Raw genomic sequence first — 27109 nt, 5'->3', positions numbered from 1 at the left:
ATGATTTAATATGCTGTCAGCCTTCTGAAAATGAGGCAGGAAAAGATACACCTCTGTTCAGCTCAAGTGACAAGTCTGCATTCTGATAAGAACATTAAGCATCACATGACCCCTGAATCTTAAGGTTTCCTAAGGTCCCACTAGAAACTGTGGCAGTGGGAAGCAAAAAAAAGAGTTCTCTCTTCAGAGGTTCCTCAAGGATGCATGTAAGTAGAAGTCTGCTAAGAAATCTGAGTGTTTATTACCGGCATTGCACAGGAGGGGTCTTCACCACACATAAACTGGATCTTGATGGTAATATTTCTTGCAGAAGCTAGCCGGTTAGCAAAATTCAGCCTCTGAGGGTAAACATAGAGGAAATTTCTGGAAGAAAGAAAAGGAAGAATAAAATGGGTGACAAGCATCTGCAGTTCAAAATGAAGTGCATAAATAAGCATTTTTCTTGTTCCTTTCCCTCTTCTTCAGTTTTACCTAAACAGTGAAAGCTTTGCTGGAACTTTATTTCAAAATTTCACACGGAAAAGTTAAGTTCTTACTGCAACCCACAGATTGTACTATGTTTAAGGTTTCTCATGCAGCAAGCTATTTCTTTGAGAAAAGAAGGAAAAACAAGATAGGGAGACTGCCTTAAAACATGCAGTTTCTACTCAGAAATATATGCATGCATTTTCTCAATGTAATGAAAATAAAGAAACTTTCAAGAAAGCAGTTCCCTCGTCAGCTCTGAAGAATCAGACTTTAGAAGGGGTGAGGAATCACTCAGAGGTGATAAAAACCAAAAAATTAGTAAATAAATCCAACAACTGAAGTTCATACATTGCTATCTTACAGAAACAAAATGGCATGAACTTCTAGGTTAGGCAAACAAAAAATCAGCATAAAAGAATTGGAGTAAATTCAAATAAGATATTTCAAACTAGGATTCTAGAAATGGATATTTTCCAGTAATGAATATGAATAATGCTTTAAAATACAGTACCACTTGTTGCTTACTAACATCTGTACATAGACGTATCACTTAATTTAAAAAGCACTCTTAGTTTCAGTGGGGATTTTGGCAGCTAGAAGGTCTTCCAAGTTGAAAACATAGCAGTTCTGTTAGAAGAGTCAAAACACTAACAGAAATCTTTTTCTCCAATGAAGTCTACACTAAGTTTAAGATTTCAGCCACACTTGGATTTACATGCTGTCTGGCACCATCTGGCATCTATTTCATGTCTCTTTTTCCCAGTCTGGTACAAGATTCTTACTGTTTGTCCTCTGAGTGTAAGGAATGAAGTGCAGTGTTGCTGGAAGCATGCTGGCTTTCATGAGAAAAAAGGATAACTACTCATGGGCTTTCATGCTTTCTTTCTGTCTGATAGTCAGAAGCCACACACAAAACCACTCTGCTCTTACCAGAGATACTCCCCCAGCAACATCATCAGCGGAAATTGCGAAGCAGCTTTGGAAAACATTGTCTTTAATTCAGACAGTCCATCTTTTATTTATTGTATCTCACGACACAGAAACTGCCCTTTGTTACAACGTGGCATAATAATAACCAACTACACACAGTTTAAGCTACTTTCCTAACCCACAAAAGATATGTGGGCCCTAACAAGCCTTGGCAAACAAACTAGCATGTCACTTACCTTTCCTTTTGGCCACAACAACACTCCTGCCTGCCAAACATATGCACCTTCCTAAGTGCAATTTCTGCTCTGGCTAATTCTCCAAGATGATATTGGGAAAAGTTGAATGGAAGAGAGAGATCTATTGGTAACCTTTACTGAATTATGCTTGGTAGAATGACATATTAAATGAAGGATATTATCAACATTACTTCTGCCAGAGGTGATGAAATACATGCACGGGAAGCTGCATAATCCAGTCATTGCTTCATTAATCTGCGACCCAGCAGAAGATGTCACAAATCTGAATAACACCCCTGAGCACTGGCTTTTACATTTAGATGTGACTTGAGTTGAAATATACATGAAATCACAGAGCTCTTTGCTGACTATGCAAGCAAGGACGTATTCACTTCAGCAGCTACTGCCATTTATGCTCCAGTAGTTTTAGGGTTCTTGTGTACACGTGCATTAAGGCTGTCACCGCTGAGGAAGAACAGAGGCCACTTCCATTCTTTCTCAACAGTTGTGGCTGACCACGGAAGTCTCAGCAGAGTGGAAGTTAACCAGTGTGACACCCACCTACAAGGGCTCAAAGGAGGATCTGGGAAACTGCAGGCCTGTCAGTTTGACTTCAGTGCTGGTGAAGCTGATCGAGCAGATCATCCTTTTCTCCCCATTCTGTAGGAGAGGCGCTTCTGCTCGCTGATCATTTTTGTGGCCCTCCTCTGGACTTGCTCTATCAGGTTCATGTCTGTGACTTGACAGACCCAGAACTTAACACAGTACTTCAGATGTTGTCTCAATAGAGCAAAACAGCAGAATCACTTCTCTTCATCTACTGGGCATGTGTATTTTGATCTGCTGGCCATGCATGTTTTGATGGAGCCCAGGATATGGTTGGCTTTTTGGGCTGCAAGTATGCATTGCTGGCTTGTGTCAAACACTTCACCAACCAGCACCCTCAAGTTCTTCTCTGCAGAGCTCTTCTTAATCCACCCTGCCTGTATTTGGGGATTGCCCTGACCCAGTCACAGGACCTTGTACTTCGCCTTGTTGAACCTCATGAGGTTGGCATGGCCAACTCTCCAACCTGTCAAGGCCCTTCTGGATGGCACCACACTGTTTGGTGTCATCAGTAAATCGCAAAGGGTGCACTCAATTTCACTGTCTGTGTCACCAACAAGGATGTTAAACAGCATCAGTACCAGTATTGACCCCTGAGTGACTGACTTCACAGAATAACAGTAAGTTAGGAGCTTGAAGTGACCTCAAAATAGCATCTAGTCCAACCAGCCTGCCAGAGCAGGAACAGCTATACCAGATCACACAGGAACACATCCAGGCAAAACTTCACAATCCCCCTAGGCAGACTGTTCCAGTGCTCTGTCACACTCACAGTGAAAAAACTTTCTCATGTTTACATGGAACTTCCATCATTGCCCCTTGTCCTGTCATTGGGCAGCACCAAGAAGAGCCTGACTCCCTCCTCTTGGCACTTGCCCTTTACATATTTGTAAACATGAATGAGGTCATCCCTCAGGCTCCTCTTCCCCAAGCTAAAGAGCCCCAGCTCCCGCTGTTTCTCCTTGTAAGGAAGATGTTCCACTCCCTTATTCATCTTTATGGCTCTGCACTGCACTCTTTCAAGCAGTGCCCTTTCCTTTTTGAACTGAGGGGCTCAGAACTTAACACAATATTCCAGATGTGGCCTTACCAGGGCAGAGCAGAAGGGGAGGAGAACCCCTCTCGACCTACTAACCACAGCCATTCTCCTACATCCCAGAATGTCATTGGCCTTTTTGGCTTATGGTCAACCTTCTATCCACCCTTTCCGCTTCACTGCTCTGTAACAGGTCAGTCCCCAGTCTGTACTGATCCACGGGGTTGCTCTTTCCCAGATGCAAGACTCTATACTTGTCCTTATTGAACTTTATAAATTTCTCCTGTCCAGCTCTCCAGCCTAAGTCTTGCTGAATGACAGTCCCACATTCCTTATACTTTAGGAAGTTTCTTGAACTGGGATACCTACACACTAGTTTCAATCTTTAATTTACACAGGTCCCTCGAGGACTTAGCTTCTTGTGAAAGAGAGGAACACTAGCTTACTTGGCATACTTTAAAAATTATTTGCATTTACTTTGTTTTTCTTAAGCTTTCCTTAACAGGATTTTCTTGCCTTTCTTTTTTTTCAGAGCTTTCCTTAACAAGATTTTCTTGCTGACAGTATGCCTTTTTTTCCCACACTATAGAGCAAAGAACAAACAAACGTTGAAGCCGAAGAGCAATGGCATCGATAATACAACATGAGATTTGCATGGAAGGCAAAACAGAATATTTACCAGTTAAGAGAGATTTAAAATTAAGGTGCTCAGCAGAATGTGAAAGCAGATATTATGCTAATGATTTTCATAAAGAGAGTTAGCAGCTGTTTAAAACACCAAATTGTAAAGATTAATTGATCTTAAAGCCTTTTCCAACTTAAACAATTCTATGATGCTAAATAGATGGGCCTGTGCCACCGAACTACACTTTTGCTCACCAAACAGAACACTGGCGTGATTGTGCTGCAAAAGTGTCTCAGCTATGGCAAAGCATTTCTGGCTTGTGGGAAAAGGGGACACTTTCAGTGGCACTGCACAAACACATGTGTTACTTTCTGGATTCTATCAGAATCCTCTTCATTCTGCAAAGCTGGTTTGTTCAGCTGCATGTGAAACTATTGCTGGAGTTCATTAACAGTTTCAATTAATAACTCCTGTTTCTTGTTCCAAGCATGTTCATTATCACAGTCAAAACATGACCAAGCATTTATGCATTTTTTCACCATTTCCTCAATATATCTAACTTCAGAATGAGTTTTAAGTTTACAGCATAAGACTACCTACGGCATGTCATTTTTGTCATTACCACTGGTTTACTAATTAAGTAATGGTTGATGAAGACAATTAATTTTTGTAGATATTCTTTTCATTGTTACAATCCCACTTCATTTTGCTGCCATGACTTCTGCTTAGGTGAAAGTCAAAACAAAGCTCAAAAAAGCCTGAAGAGATTAAGCTCGCTGGGTGTGAACTCCTCCCCAAGGCATGTAACTATTGCACTACAGCAAGCTTCTTCTAACGTGGGTGTATGTAATCAATACAGACACCTTAGCAACTGAAGGACAGCGTGGAGACACCCACACTTGCTTCAGAGGATGCCCAAATCTACTTTCAGCATGGTGGCTCTGATATTCATGATGTACTGCTGCAGAAGTTCGCCTTAAAAAGAACTAAAGGCATAAAGCTTGCACAGAATACCAAGTCAGCAACAGAGCTGTTAATAGTATTTTCTAATTTTTCCACCTGCTCCTCGTCCACCACCAGAACCTCCTCCTTCTCAGTTGTCTGTTGAGAAGGTGGAGGGAGAGGTGCTGGGAAAAGTTAAATAAATTTGAAGTAGACTGGGAAAGGAAGATAAGAGCATGGACTGATGGTGTGGGGGTTCACTTCTGAGTGTACAGCTGCAGCGGAGGAACTGCAGGACAGAACCCTCAGGGGTGGTGGATGGCCTGGTACAAGAAACAAGTGGAAGCATGGGACTCTTGTAGACACTGGAACTCATCTGAGACAGAGAGATGGAATTCATCTGTGACGAAGGGATCTTCGCTCCTGCACGCGTGAGAAGCAAACTGGAGCAGCAGCTTGAAGACTGGAAATGAACTGGACTTAGTTGCCCCATTTGAGTGCCCCAGGAGTGGAGACACGCCGTTTGAGATCACTGTGGAGTGAGCCAGATTGTGCTGAGAAGGACTCTGAGAGAATTTGCTATGAGTAATTGAGACTTTGCAATGGGCGGTTGCTTGGATGCACAGACTGCAAAGATTTGAGTGAGAATGGACTAGAACTGTCCATTACTTGATGTTGAGTGCTGCTGAGCACAATGCAGATCGAAATAGAGTTCCTTTGTTTGTGAAAAGTATTTGTTGGAGAATTGTATGGGTGTTTTCTGCCTTTGGGTGGGCATAGAACCTGTCCAAGGGGTGGTTACTTCCTGGTGGGGGAACTCCAGGACATGTATGTTGGGCAATGCAGGAAGGTGGCAAGATCAAGCGCAAGTTTTGATTTGGACTGAGAGAGTGAGAGTTTAAAGTATGTACAAGTTGTTACTGAGTCTCTTTCAGATAGTTGATATCATCTGAGAAGTCCCATTGGATGAGAAGAGTTGTGTCCAGGATCTGAGCGACAGATGGATTTGAAGGAAAGCAGCGGAACGATGCAGGATTTGGATGGCACTGTTCACTGTATAGAGAATCTATTTCTAGTTAGATGAGTAGTGTGATGTGCAGGAATTATGGGATTGAATATAGGGGTGGAATGTCCCAGGTTGAGGCTATAGGGTTAAAAAAATTTCTGGGTACTAGAAGATTGTTATTCAATCCCATAATTCTGCTATCTCTTTATAGACTCACAACAAGGTCAGTTCATTCTCCTTTCCTCCTCCTCCTGCCCTGAGTGTGTGGCAGGAGCCAATGTATCGGGAACACGTAAGCAGTAGGCCTCTTGGGTGGCAGGGGTGTTGAGGTGGGAGGAGAGGATTGGAGCACTGGGGAATGTAGATTTAGATTTTTGGGGATGGGGGAAACTTCAAGGGGGTTTGCCATGGTAATTTCTTTGTAATGTCTATCGCTGTATTCTCTCTAAATATAATTCTGTATTTTCTCTCCAATTTGATTTGAGAGTTTAATCTCTGTCGTCTCTCTTTAAAGAGAGAATCTTTGGAGAAGGTCCAGCAGAGGGCTACAAGGATAATCAGGGGACTGGAGCACTGTCTTATGAGGAGAGGCTGAGGGACCTGGAGCTTTTTAGTCTAGAGAAGAGAAGACTGAGAGGGGATTTAATAAATGTTTATAAATATCTGAAGGCTGGGTGCCAGAAGGGAGGGAACAAACTCTTCTCACTTGCTCCCTGTGGTAAGACAAGGAGCAGCTGCAGCACAGGAGGTTCCAGCTCAACACAATGGGGAACTTCTTTACTGTAAGTGTCCCAGAACACTGGAACAGGCTCCTCAGAGAGGTTGTGGAGTCTCCTTCTCTGGAAACTTTCAAGGCTTGTCTGGAAGCATTCCTCTGTGACCTGAGCTAGATTGTATGGTACTATTCTGGCAGGAGGGTTGGACTCAGTCTCTCTGAGTCCATTCCAACCCCTGACATGCTGTGTTCCTGTGAATGGCCCCATGAACTTTTGTATTTCTGTATCTTTAATACTGTGATACATCATTTTGAATTAGTGCTGGCTAGGTATTACCAGTATCACTGATCACTGGTCACTGATCACATTCTTTTGATATTCTTTTCTTCTTGGAGACTTCGAGATGCCAGATCACTAAGAAGATATGGGAATCGCCAGTTGCATTCTACTGAGTACTGTGATATTCCTCAAACAACTTGAACTTAACAAACAACACTATAGTCTAGAGTTCTTGCTCATGGCAAAAAAAGTACACAGAACAAGGTACTATATCCTCAGTCACACAGATGACACAAATTAACAGTAGAAACAATCCAGCACAAACACTTAATAGAACTTGAAAATTACTGTAAGATATACTAAAAAAAAAACCCAAAACCAAACCAAAGTACAAAAAACCCAACAAAAAACAGAAAAAAGAAGAGGAAAGACATCTATATCTGTATGCCAAGCTAATGAGAGCTGCTGCCAGTTTCTTTCAGAAATTGTAGGAAGTATGTCAAAGGACAACATAATTAGAGTAGTAAATACACTATAGAACTTCCTGCAGGCACTTCATCATGTTACGGCTAGCAAAATTACATAATCACCCTGACACATAGCTTTGAACATCTTAAAATTTTGTCTCTGTTTCTGAACAAAAATGTCCAAAACACAATTATTTTTAAAAAATGTATTCTAAGGAATTAGAGAATGTATGTTATTTCTTACCTATAAATGGTATGGGGAACGTACACTTCCTTTATTGGGAATTCCAAAATCTCTTTGTGAGGACGACTACGATTTTCTGGAAATGGCTTCACTGGTAGTAATTCCGGTGTCAGACAATAACCAAGGTTTTCTGGAGCTGGGGAAATCTCCACTTTAAGTGTTCCTGTAAAACAAACAAACAAAATGTGCTAGTTTGAAGCAGGGTAGAATGTTTTGGTGAGAAAACTAGACCATAGGCTGTGAAAGGAAAACAATGGTGATGTCTACTTCCCTCAGAGTCTTGCTGAACAAGAAACGAAAACATTAGATAACACTCTCACCATTTTTGTCTCACTCTCTGGCTGGCTTCTGACTGAGCTGCATCTCCCTAACCTCACCTTCCACTCACCTTTGCTCCTTAACCTCTTGGCTGAACCTCTGTTCTTCTTTAGGACTGGGGTAAGGTTGAGAGGGGCAGGGGGAAGGTGCAGGGGTGGTTGAGAGCCCCTCCTGGGGACTCAGGTTTCTGGGAGGGGAGTTGTGTTTCTGTATTACTTTTACCTTGTATATTTCTGTATATAACTGTATATATTGTAAATATCTGTTTGTATATTGTGCTAGCTGTAAATAAATAGCTTCATTTATATTCCCAGAGCTGGCTGAGACTAGTCTGGGTGATTTCTAAAGTGTGGGGGGGCAGGGAACACTCAAACCATCACACAAAAAAACCTCAAAATCTCAGAAATTTATCTGGGAAACAAATAAAAGAAAAAAGGGCAGCAGTTCTCTCCTACTTCCTCCACTCAGAATCTGTTTTGATTTTTTTTTGGCCAAATTAGACACCACCAACCAGGAAATCCAGGCTTGCTGTGGCAGGCAGTAGAACAGCTCATACTGACAGCATTCACCCAAATACAGGTAGACTTTCAACTAAAATTCTCTGTTAAGTGAAAACTCATCTGAGGAATTCACACTCGCCATTTCTGGCAACTGGCTAAGGCAAAACAGCTTTGTATACAAGTTCATGTATTTTAAGATTCCTCTACAACCCAGAGGAGCTTTATCTCTAATTTATATAAAAAGAAAAAAAAAAAATGTTGGTCAGTAGCCAAACTCTGCTTTTCCACTCTGTTCTCTAAGACTGACCTAAATACTAAAATGAGATGAAATCTGCACATATTTTAATCTCCCTCTGTAAAATACAATTAATTCAAAAACTCTGCAGGGAAATAGCAAGGATCTTAAAAATCGGTTCCAAGTTGTTTATTGTCTTAAAGCAGGCTAAATAAAAACAATCTTCCATCCAGTAGATATACTGAAAATTGAAGAGGAAAGCAATTACTTAGAGAGTATCAAGTTTAATGTAAACCTCCACACACACTCATACAAAAAAATCCCTCAAAAGCATCTGGCTCAGCTAGACACTGAAAACAAGGGAGTTCCACAATAGTATCTAATACAGATATAATTGTATTTTGAGGTTTGAATTTACCCAACAACTTCAGAGACAAAAGTGCATATATCCTTTCTATGCAAAATTAATTATGTACCTGGTAATGTCTTAATTCTCCTCTGCAAGGAAGATGATCTTTTGAAATCAGCTAAAAATTTGAACAGATCTTCATCACTGAGCCTGTCTCCTTCCTACCATGAGAAAGACAAAAATCAGTATCTTAATAACAACACTCCATAATGCTGAGGGAAAGCTTCTGAATCATGTCCTTGAGGCATGTTAAGCAAGTATGCTGCCACCTACTTGACAGTAGTTATCCTCTGTCCCCACATTAACAGATCATCTATTTTTTTCCAGTACAGTACACATTACATAGATGAAATACATCTTAGGCAAGCAGAAGTACAGAGTATTCAATACCTGTTTAAAGAAGGTGTTGATGGTCAGAGAGACTGTTTTGAAGTTTGATACTGGATAGCTGTCCTCCAAGCCTAGACTTCTCTCAGAAAGTCTTCTTGCCTGTAGTCCTGTTGCCCTCTTGTCACTAGCAGATCCTTTCCCTTCAAAGGGAGATTGAATGAAGCATCAGCTTGCTTTGTGTTGCTTCAGTATAAAGACTATCAGAACACACCCGAAATCCACAACATCTCAGTAACACTAGAAAATAGAGAGAATACCTGGAACATTCCACTACTTTTATTTCAGATTATGTGAAATAGTGGAAGGCCAGGACACACCTAGTGAAATGACATTATTTTTGCTGCAGAGCACAAGCTTATTCACATTTCTACTTCATGGGTTGTAAATCGCATTGATCAATGTTACTGATCAATGTTATTTGATGATTTTATTGCTCTATGTTGTATATGCTAGAAACTAAGATTACATGCATTTTGATCGCCCTGTATTGTAAAGGAATGCCTTACAGAAGGAGTTGTACTACTGTAAAGCCAGTGCTCAATGAAAATCTGGCCTTAAGCATGAAAAAATAATTAGCATACATAAAGGTAAATATGCAGACATGAAACCAACCAAGTCGTGTTTGTAGCACTGAAAAGGAAGGCTGAGAAGACACTTTTGAATCTGTTTTTCCATCTTGATGCCAGAGAAATTGACATTGTTTCCTATGCACAGTCCTACTGAAGAGTTACTCTGAGTTACTTAGAAAAGTTAGCTAGACAACTACCATTTAAACCTTCGGCCTCAGGTATTTCTCGTTCAAGCGTTGAAAGATTGAAGAAGTTAGTTAGGCTTATGGGAATCCAGGCAAATGGCATTCTGTATTTGCCCAGCCGCTGACAAAAGGATTCAGCTTGGGCTTTCAGTTTTTCAATCCTTTCTTTTGTCTAAAACGAAGAAAATAAATACTGTTTAAGAATCAATTGGTTATTTCAATGCTACTATAGTTTCAGTTCTTATCTCTCTTGCTTTCTTGCGACATCACTGTCAGGATCACAGCTCTTTCGACTTGTACGTTCTTTTTTCAGTGATTCTCAGCATAGAAGAGGAGAATTAAAATCTTTTTGCATTGACACAATCCCAGCACAAGAAAAAAAAATAAAATCAGCAAATCAGCACACATTCTGTGCACACATTATTCCATTTAAACAGTCATTACAGTAATTTACTTACCTTACCAGCCTCGCCTTCTTTAAGAACCATGTAAGGCTCTGCACAGTCTCCAATTTCTCCTTGCTGAAGCACTTTTTCTATCTACAGAAAGCAGTAAAAGATGACACTCACAAAGAAAAAAAGTATCACTCAAATAGTGACGTGTTGCTTCTCTATTAATATGAATGAACCTGCCTAAATACACAACACAGAATTCTTAAAGCTATCTTTATTAATTGACTGATACAAAACCTTCTGGTTTTCCATCTAGTTTGTTAGAATGCAGAAAATACATATGGCAACACTCTCAACCAGCATTTTCACTGAGACCAGGAAAAGGAACAAATTCTGAATTCACGCTAAGTCAGTTTCAGAATTAAATTATGCCAAATCCATAAAACCAAAGCCAAAACCCATCACAGAAAGCAATCAAAATTTTAAAAATATGGCATATTTCACTTTAATTTGCCTTACACAGAGAGAGGAAATACTAAATACTTAGTAGAATTGGAACAGTGAATAATGGTATAAATTCTCAACTTAGGAGTGAGCTGTATCAGCAGACACTTGTACATGTACTAGAAAATTCACCTTAGCTACAGGAAACTCATGTTTGTCAGTTCCATGAATTTAGATAACAGATACAGCCAGGAACAGGAAGAACAATGTTGAAGCAGCACTGTAACATACCTTTATGACTAAGTATATATCTGATGAGGGATAGGTGACAGAAAACACTGCTGATCTTGCTTGGGTAGACAAGTCAATGGAAGGTGTATGAGAACGCAAGAATCCTCTTAATGAATCAGAGTTGAGGTCACAGTGAAAATATTCTGAGATCTTAAAAGAAAGAATAATTAAAATGCATTCCAAAGACAAAAAATGCACACAATTTTGTCTTAAAGTAAGTCACAAGTAGTAATTAGAACTGAAAATTAAGCACTTACAAGCACGTGATTTTGACTGAAAGAAAAGAAACCCTGGATCAGATTGCATGCATGAAAAAAAGTTGCATGGTTTTTTTGTAAGTCTTTTAAAATTATTACTCCAGAGATAAAAAAAAACAAGTCATCTGATCAAAAATCCTGTATGCATACTTACCTTTTTCCTTTCTTTCACATCATAGAGAGCTATGCATGCAAACAAAGGCTCGATCTCTATATCAAACCTGTTAAGGAAAGACACACAGGACACTGATTAATACTGTGCTCCTAAGACTCATATGATGAAATATGAAAGGACTGTATTTGACTAACAACTCCATGTGAAAATACAGAAAAATATTTAATTCTGGACCTCACCTCTCTCAAAGTTTCAATCACTTTTTTATTAGTGCATTTTATTTCATGACTTCAAGAGGAAAAGTGAACTACACAATAAATTTCCTAAATTTGTTAGAAAGTGGTCTCCAATAACCATGAAAGATGATCATAACTTTCTTGAATTTATTTTCTAATTCCAGTACCAGCACACAGACCAATCTAGTTTGTTGGCAATTGAGAGCCCGAGTTTCTGTTGTCTCAATGTGCAACAATATCTGGACTGAACAGACAAGGCAATGGCTTTTGATGTCTCTCAATAACTTCCTTTCTGGAGCTACTGCAAGACTTGGCATATGGTTTTAACAATGGGAAATGGTAAGCTTTTCCTTGGTGGAATTTTGTCTTTACCTGCTCTAAACCACTGCACCTGTGCTGTGGAGAGGCCTGTGACAGGCATTTTACTGGAGGAGCCTTGTGCAAATCAGCACAGCCTCCCATTGTGAACTGGGGAGGCCACCCCACACCAAAAGAGTGTAAAAGGACTGTGCTAGTTTGAAGCAAGCTGGAATGTTTTGGTAACAGAACTAGATAACGGGCAGTGAAATGAAAACAATTGATGTCAGCTTCTCTCACAGTCTCGCTAAGAGCTCTGGGAAGAAGAAAGACTTTTTCTCCATTTTGTCTCTCACTCTTGCTTTTGTCTTAGACCGAGACACATCTTTCTAACATCACTGCTTTCTAACCCTGCTCCCTAACCTCTTGGCTGCACCTCTCTTCTTCCTGAGAACTGGGGTAAGGTTGAGAGGGCTGGGGGGAGGTGTTGGGGTGGTTTGAGAGCCCCTCCTGGGGACTCAGGTTTCTGGGAGGGGAGTTGTGCTTTTGTATTGTTTATCCTTTGTATATTTCTGTATATAATTGTATATAACTGTATATATTGTAAATAGCTGCTTGTAAATTCTGCTAGCTGTAAATAAATTGCTTCATCTATATTCCCAGAGGCCATCTGAGTTAGCTGGGGCAAATACAAAGTGTGGGAGGGGTGGGGTAACCCCCAAACCATCACAAGGACTGTGGTCTCTAGGGCTCACATGTTTCATCCACCACAGAAGCCCTTGCTGGATGTACACCCACCACTGAGGAGCTTGGACTAATTCTGTGAAGATGCCACTGGACCCAAGGGTGGTGATATCTTTCCTTCTCTATTACTTATCTCACTCACTCTCCTCCTTTTTTCTTCCTATTCCCCTCTCCTCTCATCCAACCAAGTGTCTTTAAGGTGCAGGTGATCAAGAGCTTTCACACAATGCTCCTTGGATCACATAAACAGAATTAGCTGTTTGGTGTTGGCTCACCTTAACCCATTCCAAGGGAATTTCTGAATCTAGCATGGCCTCCCCACTGCTGAGGGCCAGCTCAGGCTATTGAGTTGACACAAATACATAATCTGTGCTCATTCAAAATTCCTTTTCACCCTGACAAGTTAAAGACTTTTTACATGATAGAAATATTCCTCTGCTACAGTAAGTCAAAACCAGCAAGCATGTAAACATCTGCTGAGCAGGACATGTACAGTGGTGTCACAGGGTCAGCAGCAGTACATGGGTATGAACCAAGAAATGGTAAGCGAGGGCTGTGAAGAGTACTTACTTCAGAGTTTGTAGCTTCACCAAAATCCTGTTGCCCAGATGTTCCCTTGGACAGTTTGGTACTGGTCGTATCTCCACTGCATCTTCCTATCATTAAACAGTTTTTCTAAGTCATACTCAACTAAAACAACTGTAAATGTACATACTTAGAATATTTATGCAACAGAGACATTCCCTGCTTCAGTGGGCATTTAATCTCTTGAGAGATGAAATAAAATTGATTTATACTTCAAAATATTTATACCTCTGGCCCTCAAGCAAGTGTAGCAGTAAAAGGGAGCATCGTGACACAACTGTATCACACACAAGTGCCTTTACCCACATTGACAGGGGCATAACGAGGGTTCAAGCAACACCACAAGTCCAAGTACAACCTTGTGAAGCTGATAAGATGTGAAGTCCAAGTACAACCTTATGAAGTGACATGCCTGCATTACGTTATCGTCCAGGAAAGCCACGTATCTAGGCCATAACCTTCTTTTCAACCAGAGTGCAGCCTGGCCCTTAGACATGTTAGCATAGTCAGCCTGGGAAAGCTTGTTGATTAGTCAGCCTTTGAGCTCACCTCATCCACAGAGGGGTACAGGGAGAGAAGCTCGGCATGCCTGTTGGTGCGCCGTGCCTCCTCATTCTGCCTTTCAAACTCCTCTGGGCTGATGTGCCGCAGCAGGTTCTCCAGCCGGGGGTCTGGCTGCAGGCTGCGCAGGTCGAAGTCAGAGGCAGCAAGGGCTGTCTTTGAAGCCTCCTCTGGGAATGTATGGACATGTTGGGGCCCTGCCTGGAGGAAAACCACAACTGTTGAGAATGTTACAAAACATCTCTTGATTTTCTGACAGAGTGCCTTAATGTCACCTCTGTTATGAGGCCTAATGGCAAGCACAGCTCTCTGCTTAATGCAGAGAGCAGAAGAGGCTTTCCTTGAAGAAGCTGCTGTATTTAGAATCAACATAGAATCATAGAATCAACCAGGTTGGAAGAGACCTCCAAGATCACCCAGTCCAACCTAGCACCCAGCCCTAGCCAGTCAACTAGACCATGGCACTAAGTGCCTCATCCAGGCTTTGCTTGAAGACCCCCAGGGACGGTGCCTCCACCACCTCCCTGGGCAGCCCATTCCAATGGGAAATCACTCTCTCTGGCAAGAACTTCTTCCTAACATCCAGCCTATACCTACCCTGGCACAACTTGAGACTGTGTCCCCTTGTTCTATTGCTGGTTGCCTGGGAGAAGAGGCCACCCCCCACCTGGCTACAATGTCCCTTCAGGTAGTTGTAGACAGTAATAAGATCACCCCTGAGCCTCCTCTTCTCCAGGCTAAACAACCCCAGCTCCCTCAGCCTCTCCTCATAGGGTTTGTGCTCCAGGCCCCTCACCAGCTTTGTTGCCCTTCTCTGGACATGTTCCAGCACCTCAACATCTCTCTTGAATTGAGGAGCCCAGAACTGGACACAGTACTCAAGGTGTGGCCTGACCAGTGCTGAGTACAGGGGAAGAATAACCTCCCTTCTCCTACTGGCCACACTGTTCCTGTTGCAGGCCAGGATGCCATTGGCTCTCTTGGCCACCTGGGCACACTGCTGCCTCATCTTCAGCTTACTGTCTATCAGTACCCCCAGGTCCCTTTCCTCCTGGCTGCTCTCCAGCCACTCAGTCCCCAGCCTATAGTGCTGCTTGGGGTTGTTGTGGTTTAGTTATTTCCCAAAGTTAACAAAACGTACCTGAAAGTTTGCGTCACTGGAATCCAACGTTTCCGATTCAAACGTTTGTTTCTGAAGTGTCTTGTGGAAATCTTTTCGAGATCCCTTGTTTTTCAGGCTGCAAGTATCCAGATTACCTTGGCTTCTTTGACAGGGAAGCCCAACCAAGACAGGACAGCACAAGAGGGATGAAGAGAAAATACGACAGAAAAAGACAAAACAAACAAACCAGTAAGTAAAGCTAATTGGAACATTTCTGTGCAAAAGAGCAGTTACACAAGAATGTGACACCTCACAATGTTTAGTTGTTTTATTGCACCACTGCAACTCTCATGTGTATTTCAGAATGGGGTTAAAATGCAAAAAAAAAAAAAAAAAAAATCTTTCAGATCAGTTCCAGACTGTAAACCTGAGACAGCAGCAAAATACCTATGTACAAACTCATCACTGAGATCCTCATCAGACACTGTGATTATTTCAGTGACTTCAAGAACATGATCAGGATACCTTATATCTTGGCTGGCTCTTTGTTGTGGCAGTTATACTTCAACGAGCTTACTGCTCTTTTCACAGATCTAGCTGGCATCCCAACAATCCCAACATGCAACAATCTACACCTTTCAAGCACTGCCTTCATTTTTTCAGACTGCTATTGCTGCAGAATAATGTAAGCCATTCTGCTGGCAACCTCCCAGAATTTTGCAGCAAGGTACATTTCTGTGGCAGATGGCAAAACTCAGCAGGTAGCCTGGAAAAGGAATACCAAACACATCCAGAGTTCTGTTTCTTCCACTTTGGTATCCAATTTGCTAAATCCTGTGATAGGCTTTTTGCAATCAGACTCCTTAATCAGAGTCTCCTGTTTCATCCATTTCCCTTTCCACAACACTCCCAAAACAAGGTGAAAATGTCTGAGTACACTCATAAAGATGCCACAATTTGCAGTTATCGATCAGGGAGACACCTTTTTATTACACTTTGGGAGTTACTGAATTACATGCTACAATATGTTATAATTTTTATTGTTTGCATTTTAATTGTTTAGCACACTCACTGTAATGAAAACTAAGTCATAAAAGAGCCAATTCCAGCTCTCCTTGGATGTGACCTTGTTTTGGAACCTCCTTAATGATTCAGAATGAAGGAAAGAAACTGCACAAGTTTTCTTTAAGAAATTTCAGCATCAAAATGAGTTTTTGTTGATTTTTCTCACTACAAATCGATTACAAACAAATGATTAATGGAGAGGTTTATGTACCTGAGATGACACCTTCTCTGGGATGTACAAGCTACAGTAGAAATGCCTATTCCTGGCAGTTTTATTTGTTTAAAAAAATTATGAAAAGCACAGCAGCAACTAAAACTCACCAAGAGCTGAACCCTGCTTTTAGTGCACATCACCTTAATGGCCACTCTGACTTAAGAAAATGAGACAAGGAAAAGGAACAAAAGACAACTCAAGGGAGAAACTGACAGGCATACAACAAGCCTTTCATTCAGTCTCCAGCAATAACAGATGGACCCTCATCTCTGTCTAGCAGCTCTGTCACACACTTCTCTGCTGTGGGACGCGAGGACTACATCTGTTCATGCCACTCTTTGACCTTGTTTTGAACTTTCACATCCATGGATTGATGAGACTCACAGTAACAACCCATCACTGGTTTATGTGAAATTGCACCAGCTTTTGCACTGTCTTGTTCCTTACAATTTTTAATAACTTGCTGGCTTTGCTATACACAGCTACCAAAGCTCAGCTCTCTGGAAGGGCCCTTTATCATGTTTACTGCAGATTCAACTGCTCAATAAAATTTTTGAATGCAAGTTTGCCTTACCTGAATAAACAAAATTGTAAAACACATGACAAATCTTTTCATGTATGTGTATTTCTGTGGCTCCATTCACACTTCTCCAAGTGTATATAAATGCAAAAAATAGTTATGTTCTACTTTCACCTCATCTGCTTTAATGCTGGCATCCTACTTGTGTGTACAAACAAAGATGTGTTGACTCTTTCCAGCATGCTCAGAACACTGCCTGCAAAATCTAGTCCCTGTGCTTTGGGCAATGCAAGTGAAGAGCCTTAAAAGCCACTAGCTTATGTTTAGTGACTCACTGTGGAACAGTTCTAAGAAATCAATCCATTTCATCAGCACCCTCAGAGGAAGTCTCTTAATAACGGTCTGTGTCTGCTCTGTCCCCACACAATTAAACAATGCAATTCCTTCACAATCACCAGGAGTCAAGCCCATAACATGCTGACTGCTGATGTACTTCAGGACAGAAGAACACAGTAGTTAAGTACAGGTGAAGTGGAGCAATGAAATGGCAGCAAATCTGACAGATTTGGCTGATAGTACTTTTTCGAGAACAGTGCCTGAGTGCAGGAGGGGATAAACAGGAAGTGGTGCAGAAAAACAGAGATTCAAAAACGTCTTTCTGAAGTACGGAAGGGGGTAATGGAGAAGGAGCAAGCTCCACAGCCACAGCACGTATTTCAGAGTCTGGGGCAAAGCTCCCCACAAGAAAGCTCTGGGTAGGAATTTCCTTCACATTTAATATATCAAATGGAACAAAACTGAATGATAAAATGATTAAAAAAAAAAACAACAACAATAATTAAAAATAAAACTTAATTAAAAAGAACTAAAGTCAGCCATAATGACTACTGGTCCAATTCTGTGTGTTGAATGCTGCTGACCCCAAATGCAGAAATCATTCACTGACAGCAAACACTAAAGCTGCATATTAAATTAACCATCCTATTAATATAACCAGTCACTTCTGGGAAAACCTATAAGGCTCATTTTTTTGCTACAAACATTCTGTTTCCTTTTCAAATACCACAGAAATCAGATCATGTTGTATCTTTTGAGCACGGAGGGGAAAATGAAGAGCACACAAATGGAACCCTGTCTACGTTTTGTTTATAGAGGGGACAGATGAGAGTGAAATAAAAAACCCTCTTACTGAATTGGAGAAGAATATAGAAAAGTGTATTTAAAGATGTGCAGGAAGAAAAATATGGAATATACGAATCTTTAACACCTAATACAGATACAGCACACATGAGAATTCCCCCAAACCAAGCTAAACCACCAAAACCCCATGAGAACTCCATGGCTTTCTCAATGGGACTTGGGCCAAACCACCACAAACCTTCATCTCTGTTCTCCTTCCTTTTAGTGCAGCCAAAGAGTAGCAGTATTCCTTATTTAGAGAAATCATAATTACAGATTACTGATGTGACTTTCTTCCCAATTAATTCCCAGAGTGCCTAATATTTAAAAAGATGCAACAACATTTAGCTACAGTCCTCTAGGTCAAACAAAACATTTGGCTTATATATGAGCAAAAGTAATTTCTTGTCTTCAATCACTTATTCAAATCATTATTCTTCAGATTACTTGTAACAGCCTCTCTGACAAATTAGATGCAAGATAATTTTCTTTTATTTGCTTGCATGTAGCTTACTTCCGATGCACGATCAGCCACTCCCGGACATATGTCTCAACACAGTCTCTGACATGTGAGTCCAGTTCAACTCTGGGGAAAAAGCAACATGTTGGAAATACTTCAGTACTTAGGCCATACCTTAAGGACAAAGAAATTTATCTGAACACGCTGAACACGCTGCTCCATAGTGAAATAAATACACAGGAGAGGGAAGTATTGTTTGAGGTTTGAGGAATTCTGTGTACTGCATGAACACACTGATAGAGATTTCTGTTAACATTTTAAAATTAATAAACATACATTGAACAGGGGTAACCATTTGCTACAATACACATTCCATGACTACAAGGCCAATGTTCCTATAAAATGCAGCAAAATAAAATAAATTATGCCAGCTATATTCTTTGATTTTCAAAACTTGACAGCAAGTCTCAATGTACAGCACTATCTTCTCAAAGGCATCAGCCTCTGGACTCTTGCAAATGCATAGTGTCTTGTACATTGTTGGTTCAATTTTTTTATCTCTCATAGAAATGAGTAAAATTCTGAAAGGGGACTTTCAGCTTTTTATCAGATAGCACAGTAAAACTTTAAGATCAAGAATACATTATAATTTAATTCTATGATTTTTCAAATGAGTCTCATTTAATAAAGTGGGTTGTCAGTGCTGTCTGATAGACAGGGTGCTGATTGTAACTAAAATATTTTAAGCTGAAGTAAATGTTCATGAATTTGCTCTCGTTATATTGTAGCCTAATTCCTCTGTCTCTGTACTAAAAACATTTAGTGACCTGCATCGAGTAAGTTATGTCCCCGGTATAAGTGAGTAAAACAGTAGGATACACAATGTAGTGCAGGGGAGAGGGAGAGGAGGGGGAGAGAAGAAAATTACTTTCTCCCCTCTCTTCTATTTTCTTTTTTTTTTTTTCTGGTGTACACCTACCTGACTTCTACTACTACCAGCTAGCTCAGGAAGTCATGTAAGTGCTTGCACAATTTTAAGTTTGCACACTGGTCTAATAGAATCAGTGGCAAATTTCTAATGCTTAAAGTTCAGCAAGTGCACAATTGCTGGATGGACAGCAGAGTGAGGTATATAGATCAACGTATTTTAAACTGAGGTGTTCAAGAAGAGACTGGATGAGGCATGGTCCTGTTGACTGGATAGGGGTGGGTGATAGGCTGGACTGGATTTCTCGCAGGTTTCTTCCAACCTGGTTGATGCATGAATCTATGATTTCAGAGGGAGAGAAAGACTACTAACCCATCTTCTGGCATAGACGGCTGCAAAGTCCTGCACTCTCTGGGTGTAAAGACAACATCTAGGTCATCTTCAGGAAAATCACCAAGTTCTTGTGCTAGTTCCAAGTCCAAGCTGTTTTGGCACGTCATTAGGAGGCTTTCAAAATCTACTGGCTCTACTGCGTCATAAAAGGAACGCTAATGAAAGAAACAAAGAGGTGCTCATTTTAGCAACAGAAGGATTTTCTTAGTAGTGTAATTCATATAGTGTCATTCATTTAATTCACATCACTGTCTCATTATTAAATGCTGGAAACTGACTTTTAGCCTTTCATAAAGTGCCACTCCATGTTCACGTTGCTAAAAAAACATTCAGATGAAAAAAAAAAAGAAATGGAACAAAAGAGGGAAAAGTTTTAAAACACAAAGAAAAAACGTAAGGCAATACAGCTAAATCCAAATTTGCATCTGTTTTCTCTGTTGAGCTTCCCTAGATCCTACTAGAAGGAGAATAGATAGAGGTGCTTCCTGGACACCCTCAGATGTGTTCTGCAGAATTTCCATGAGATGCACTCAGTTGCCCTTGCCCAATCCATGATATCACTCAGAATTACGACAAATGCAGCATTTAGTAGGGACAATAGAGGACAAAAAAAATGCTGTAAAACATCCTTGTCTGTAAAGAAGAAGGACTGCATGCATTGGTTAGCCCAAATACCTTTCACAAGACTGCCTCTTGAGGATGCCAGCAAAAATAGTCTCAACATAGATCAGATATCTATCTCTATGGTACTGTTACTGGAGTGTGGGGAAAAGAAGGCATCCAATGTCCCTGATATCAACATTCTCTTTATATTCAATGGCTACTGCAATATGTCTGTCTCATGCAGTATGTGTTTTGGAGCTATTCTCCATCACTCCAGTGTTTCTTCACACAATTAAAGTCTGTGGGCCAAAATCATTAAGTCTTCACTCATTACTATGAAGTTCTACTCATGCAAGGGTCTCATTGAAGTCAACAGGATTTTCATCTGAGTACGAAGCGACCTCTGCATATAATACATGCATATAATATATGCAATATATGCATGTATACACATATAACATATGTTATATGCAACATCAGGAATTTTGGATCGATAGGAGAACAAAGAATTTTATGTTTATGAAATAGGCAAAAGTGTTCAGCAGCAGCAAAGATACAGGTAAGTTTGAAGTAAAATGGCCCACACATAATACACCATGTCGGTCACTGTTGATAGCAAGATGACTGATTATTGATAAATATGAGTTTTGGAGCCTTTTTAAGTGTTCTGGAAATAGAAGTGAGGCAGTTATGCAACGAGTAAACATCCAGAAACATCTGGCATAAAGTGAAGCACATTTTAAAGGAATGTACTAAAAATATCCGGAAGAAGCAAACCAATTCAAGCTTTTGAAAAAAAACATATGTGGTACAACAACATCCTGCAAATGATGTAGCAGAGACACAACTCCCTGCTTCATGTTCCCTTTTCATAGGGAAATTGTATCAGTCTCTGCATTGCGTAAATTAAGTCTCCGAGATCACTTCTCTGCTTGTGCATTTAAGGGATTGATTGAATTCTCTGAAACTACTTTTGGGAAAAATTATTTCCTTGCTCTTTTTATTCAAAGGCAAAACCTAAAACTGTCAGAAAGTACAGTAAACCATGAGGTAGCCATTTGAATAAATACACTGTACTGTTAATAAATGTTTAGCCTAAGCACTACCTCTGGTTTCTACCTAGTGTAGTACTGAGCATGCTGGTTCAACAATTATGAGCAAACAGTGATCTTTATTAGCTACAGCTTCTTAACTAATTGCCTTGCTGTACTATCAGCAGGTAAACTATTACTTCCTAATACACACAGATTAAGATCTACTAAAAGAATAATTCACAAGAGATTAAAGTGAAACACAGATTGAAGTATAATAAAAATATTATATATTTTCAGTGGCTGAAGATGATGTTTTACATACTAAATATTTTTGCTTAAGACAATCAAGTTATTGATAAAGCATTGTACTTTCTCTCAGAATCCACACTTTACCATTCTGGAAAGTCCAACCCATCACATTTCATTGTTTTCTAATTTTTTTCTAGTTGAAGTACTAATAATCCTTACTCACTAGAATGTGGGGGTTTGACTCCTGTGAATTAGACACAAATACAAACAAAACAGCAAAGAAGGTAAATGCGGATGGAGCATAAATGTCTTCCTAAACGATTGGTGCAAATTAACTAAAGGAAACTGAAACACTGTTTTAGCTGAAAAGCCAACATTCCTTTTCACATAGCAGACAAGTGTGCAGAACAAATACTCAACAGAAAATTACACAAATCACTACTGCAAACATACCTTTTTAAGGATGATGGATTAGAGGCACACAAAGTCTGACAGCATACAAAATGGCAGCTGCAGCACAATACCCAGCAAATGGCCTGTTATCAAGTTTCTCAACAGCAAAAGCAGTTATCTGCATGTAGAAGGGACCTCGCCTTGCTCAGGCTGAATAACCGCAAGAAACAAGTTAAAGCATCACAGCATTTCAGATTAAGGAAGTGAGTAGTGGTGTGAGGCCCCAACACACAGGAAGTAACTACTTACATCTAGTGTTTTACATTTTTCACAATTACTAGTGCATAAAGACTTTTGCTGCTTCTACTTTACGAGGTCTCACCAAAAAAAGTTAAAAGGGTAGGAAGAAGGAAGCCATCAAAATCTTACTTTTCGTTATGGCATCGTCCGTTTGCAGAATACCTACCTTCCTGAAAAGCAATTTAAAAGATCTGGCAATTTTTCCCCACTTTGTTGTAACAGCAAGTGTCATGTGACTCTTTAGAGAAGGACTACACATGGAAGGCTGAAGAAGATTCGGGGACACGTAACAGCTGACTCAATTATACCTATGCCAGTCAGCCTGCTTTGGCTCTTCTCACTTTGCATGCGTCTACAGCACTAAAAAAAAAGGTCAATGTGCTGTCTCTGCTGCTAGCTTTGGAAACTCTAATAAGCTGAGCTAACTGAGACTCTATTTTTTTTCCCCCCATTTGTTCAATGATGATCTTGGCAAACAATCTCTTATCAACATATAAGGTATTTACTTGATGGAGTTGAATGCTTCTGTGTGTCAAGGATGCAATATGCTCCAGCATTTACTAATAATCTTTGATTGATAATAATCTGCAGACAGACTGTCTATTTCAGGCTCCAATGACCATTCTCAGTTTTTCAAATGCATAATTTCATCAGCTCAGCAGGGAGTAGTTTTTAAAAGTCTCATACAGAAGTCAGAGGAAAGCAAGACAACTTAAGGCAACCATTGGGCAATGTAGATGTCAAATCTGTGTAAAGAATATAAACCCAGAACATAAACCCAGAACTTACCATATGAAGAGTAGAAAAGCCAGGGGCACTGAAACTTCGTTGACAGATTGGCCCAAAGCCTGGTTGGAGAGCAAACTGCTTTCTTATTTCTGCAGAGGAGTGCCTTTAATTAAGCAAAGAAAAACAACAACTTAGAATTGCAATTATCTTCATAAAATTTCCAAGTCCCAGACTTTAGCCACTTTAGTCTTCTAGCCCAGTGTTTAGAAACATATTTTGATGATGTTCTAGACTACTCTTGTTCTGTAGTTGATGCAACCCCCCAAAAAAGAAAGTCTAATGCTACACAGTTAATATTCTGACACTTCTAACAGATTTCCATAATTATAGGACCATAGAATCAGTCATAGAATAGTTTGAGTTGGAAGACTTCAAAACCTCTGCCCTATGCAGGAACATATTCTACTAGGTCACTTCCAGCCTGGCCTTGAAACCTTCCAGGGAGCAGGTATCTGCAGCTTCTTTGGGCAACCTGTTCCAGTGTCTTACCACTCTCATACTAAGGTGTTTCTTCCTTTAAAATCTAATTTAAATCTACCCTCTTTCAGTTTAAATCTGTTAGCCTTCATCCCACAAACTACATTTCCTGATAAAGAGTTCCCTCCCTATCTTTCCTCTCTGTTCCCTTGAAGTACTGTACGGCCACTACAAAGCCTCTCTGGAGCCTTCTCTTCTCTGGTCTACACAGTCTGAACTCTCCCAGCCTTTTTTCATAGGAGAGGTGCTCCAGCCTTCTGATCATCTTTGTGCTGCTCCTTTAGACCAAGTCTTTTTGTGCCGAGCCTCCAGAGACATAGTATTCCAGGTGGGGTGTCACCAGAGTGAAGTAGAGTGGCAGAATCACTCTCAACCTGCTGGCCATGCTTGCTCTGATGCACACCAGGATATGATTATTCTTTTGGGCTGTGAGCACACATTGCTGACTCATATTCAGTTTTTCTTCTACCTCATCCCTAAGTCCTTCTCCATGCAACTGCTCTCAATACACTCATCTCCCAGCCTGTATTTGTGCTTGTGATTATCCTGAGCCATGAAGCTGGCCTTCTGGCACTCCATGAGGTTTGCATGGGTCTGTGTCTTCAGCCTGTCAGGTTCCCACTGATTTGAATCAACTCAGAGCTGATTGGCAGGATTTATTAAAGGAAAGACACAAAACAAAAAGCAAGACTACCCCAAAATGAAGAAAAAGTGGTGTTACAGAGATCAGAAGAGAAAGCTTTAAAAACCTGAGAATCCAGGTTGAAACAGAGGTTCTTCTAGATGGCTCTTCCAGTGTCTGTCTACCCAGACACTATCTAGGTACTCATAGGAAAATGTCTGTGTTAACCTAGTTCATGTGACGTCCCAGTGTTTAAAGAGGCTGCAGTCTACAGCTATATGTTCACCTTCCCTGCCTGTACATCAATCAGCTTTGTCTGATTCTGACCAGAGCTTTACAGCTACCCTTAACAGCAAGGATGGTCTAGCTATCTACTGAAACTGAAGTAAGAAAATAAGGAAAGAAGGCAAGTGATTAAGAATGAATGCAAAGCAGTCACTAAAAAAATCTGAGCATAAAAGGCAACTATATCTCAAGAGAGAAGGAGTCAAATGATTATGGACCAGTCAGCTAGTCCCCAAGACCTAAAAAGGTAATAGCGCAACTTACAGCACAGTCATCAGCAGGTGGAACTGTGATCTCTAGCTAAAGCAAGGGGCACCATGAAATGATAATTAACATAAACAGTGCAAGACGCATCAAATTTAAAATGCTTCAGAAGGGAGCAGTCAAAATGCTAGCTATTTTGGGAGGGATGACCTGTGAGGAAATGTTTTTTAAAACAGATAACAAAAGAGATGACCGAGCAGAGACAGCAGTGGTCCTCAGCTGTGTAAAAGGTAGCAATCCGTAAATAAAACAATGAGAAATTCATACTCATAAAGGGAACAAGAAGTAATCTCCTTAAAGTGAGGCAAGAAAGATTAAAAACATTGATAGGAAAACTGTTTCCACTGCAATGACAGTGGGACACTTAAAGCAGCCATCTGCTGATGTCACCACGATAACAGCACACCAGTGATAGAGATGATGTCTCTGAACTACATGGAGGACAGCATCAAGGCAACTGCACCCCTTTCACAGACCAGCAACGAAACTCAGCAGTACTAATAGCTCTACAGATCTCTCACAATGATATTTGTTCCTTTGCTTAGAATAAAGGGAAAACACCAGCTGAAAATAAAAACGTGTAGATTTAGGGTAGGTTTCTTCGGCAAAAGACATTGGTGAATTCACAGTCAGTCAGTGTTCACATGGCATGTGGAAACATAGTGTAAGCCTGTGGAAAGATGCAGATAATGGCAGTCTAGGGCTGCTACACGGTATTGGAGAGAAATATCAATTGGAATTATTTGCACTGTGTTTTCCTGGCTCTACCTGAATGACAATGCCATATTCCTCTGGTGTAAACATTAAAAATGCTGGAAATCACTAGACTCATGATGCACCCAGATGGGAATGGAGGGTAGCAAAAAAAAACCCACAAACAAAACCAAATGAAGACAAAAATACCAACCCCAAACCCTGCTGCAGCTCAATCAGCTTCATCAATGACTGCCCCATTGGTAGATGCAATGATCCAGCAGCTCACCTGAAGTGCTAAGAAAAAGTTGAGACATAGCCTGTATTTCACAAATAGTCTTCAATGCAAAGGATATAGTTTCCATAATATATTAAAACAAGAGTACAACTGGAGTAACAGACTATACTTGAAGGTTCTTAAAATTAACTTGTAGCTCAAAATCTGATCTATTTCTCAGGGCAGAGCTCACTGAAGGATTTGAGACATGAAAATTTGGGTTATTGGTTGGGCCTAGATGAGGTAGCAAGAAAAGATGACCAAAAAAGCCATATATTTTTCTGTTTTTAACATATATCAGACATTGGTTGAACACTGATGGGTATAATTAAAATTCTATGAATGCTCATAATGCATAAAGCTCATTCTGTAGTTCCACTGTGAATTCTACTTAACAGTATAGGTTTTTTGAAATAAGTGATTTAACAGCAGGCACAATGGGTATTTCACTAGTACAGAGATGATAGTAATTACAGAACAGCAATTTAGAAATAAACAGCTTTGAACATCACCTATTAACTGGAAACCAGAAACTTTGTAAGAATAAAACTGATTTTGAAAGTAGGCTTCCTACAATCCTACTGGATTGAGTTACCTGAAGTTACTTACTCTTAGAAGTTACTTACAAGTGGCAGACAGGAAAAGCAATACTTAACAACTCTAAAAGCCCTTCCAGCAGACTCTGAGGAACACTAAGTTGTCATCTGTGAAAAACTCTCCTCAACCTCCCTGCCCCTTTAAAGAGAGGCTAGGCAGGAAAGGGAATATCATGACCTGGTAACTCCCACCTGCTCACCAGCTAGCTCTTAACCCACAACAAATGGCACTCGTAACGATGCACATTTGGTATGAGAAGGTTATCAGGTAGGCATGTTTCACAACCTGCACTGCTACAGGCATCAGTGTGGTCTGGTGCACGTTTTTCAAATAAAAAAAAAAAAAATAAAAAGAAATCAGAATATAAAGAAAAACAACTACACTGAACTATGCCCAAAACCTGCAGTTTTTAATGACTATAAAATTTAGAAGTGATAGAGAGTGTAAAATGCAACATTAAACACATCTTGTTTGCAGTTTATTTTTCTAAGTTTCAAAGTGAAAACTGTTTGGAAAGATAAACAAGGAATGTTCATTTGCAAGGCCTGGAGGACTTGAAAGTTTTTCTTATTTGCAACTACA

At 40.2% G+C, this 27109-nt stretch overlaps 1 protein-coding gene across 4 annotated transcripts in view; it reads right to left on the bottom strand.

The window, feature by feature from the left end:
* Positions 1-26632, bottom strand: part of DOCK8 (dedicator of cytokinesis 8) — an 83080-nt gene extending 56448 nt beyond the window's left edge. The window contains exons 1-16 of one of the 4 annotated variants that reach the window (XM_064176403.1): positions 26557-26632; positions 25868-25950; positions 23313-23415; positions 19924-20099; positions 18678-18749; positions 15225-15348; positions 14072-14284; positions 13508-13593; positions 11700-11766; positions 11289-11438; positions 10620-10700; positions 10174-10333; positions 9408-9547; positions 9085-9178; positions 7556-7718; positions 246-363 (exon numbers count right to left, since the gene is read on the bottom strand). In XM_064176403.1, coding sequence (XP_064032473.1) covers positions 246-363; positions 7556-7718; positions 9085-9178; positions 9408-9547; positions 10174-10333; positions 10620-10700; positions 11289-11438; positions 11700-11766; positions 13508-13593; positions 14072-14284; positions 15225-15348; positions 18678-18749; positions 19924-20099; positions 23313-23415; positions 25868-25914 — 1794 coding nt within the window. In that variant the 5' untranslated portion in view covers positions 25915-25950; positions 26557-26632. Of the gene's footprint in view, positions 1-245; positions 364-7555; positions 7719-9084; positions 9179-9407; positions 9548-10173; positions 10334-10619; positions 10701-11288; positions 11439-11699; positions 11767-13507; positions 13594-14071; positions 14285-15224; positions 15349-18677; positions 18750-19923; positions 20100-23312; positions 23416-25867; positions 25951-26539 lie in introns of all 4 variants that reach the window. The other 3 variants (XM_064176404.1, XM_064176407.1, XM_064176406.1) reach the window with 3 other exon arrangements.
* Positions 26633-27109: the final 477 nt, after the last annotated feature.

This window comes from Pogoniulus pusillus, chromosome Z (assembly GCF_015220805.1).
Source record: "Pogoniulus pusillus isolate bPogPus1 chromosome Z, bPogPus1.pri, whole genome shotgun sequence".
NCBI classification, from domain to species: domain Eukaryota; kingdom Metazoa; phylum Chordata; class Aves; order Piciformes; family Lybiidae; genus Pogoniulus; species Pogoniulus pusillus.
The sequence above is the reverse complement of the archived record's forward strand: the minus strand, read 5'-3'. Positions and strand labels throughout refer to the sequence as shown.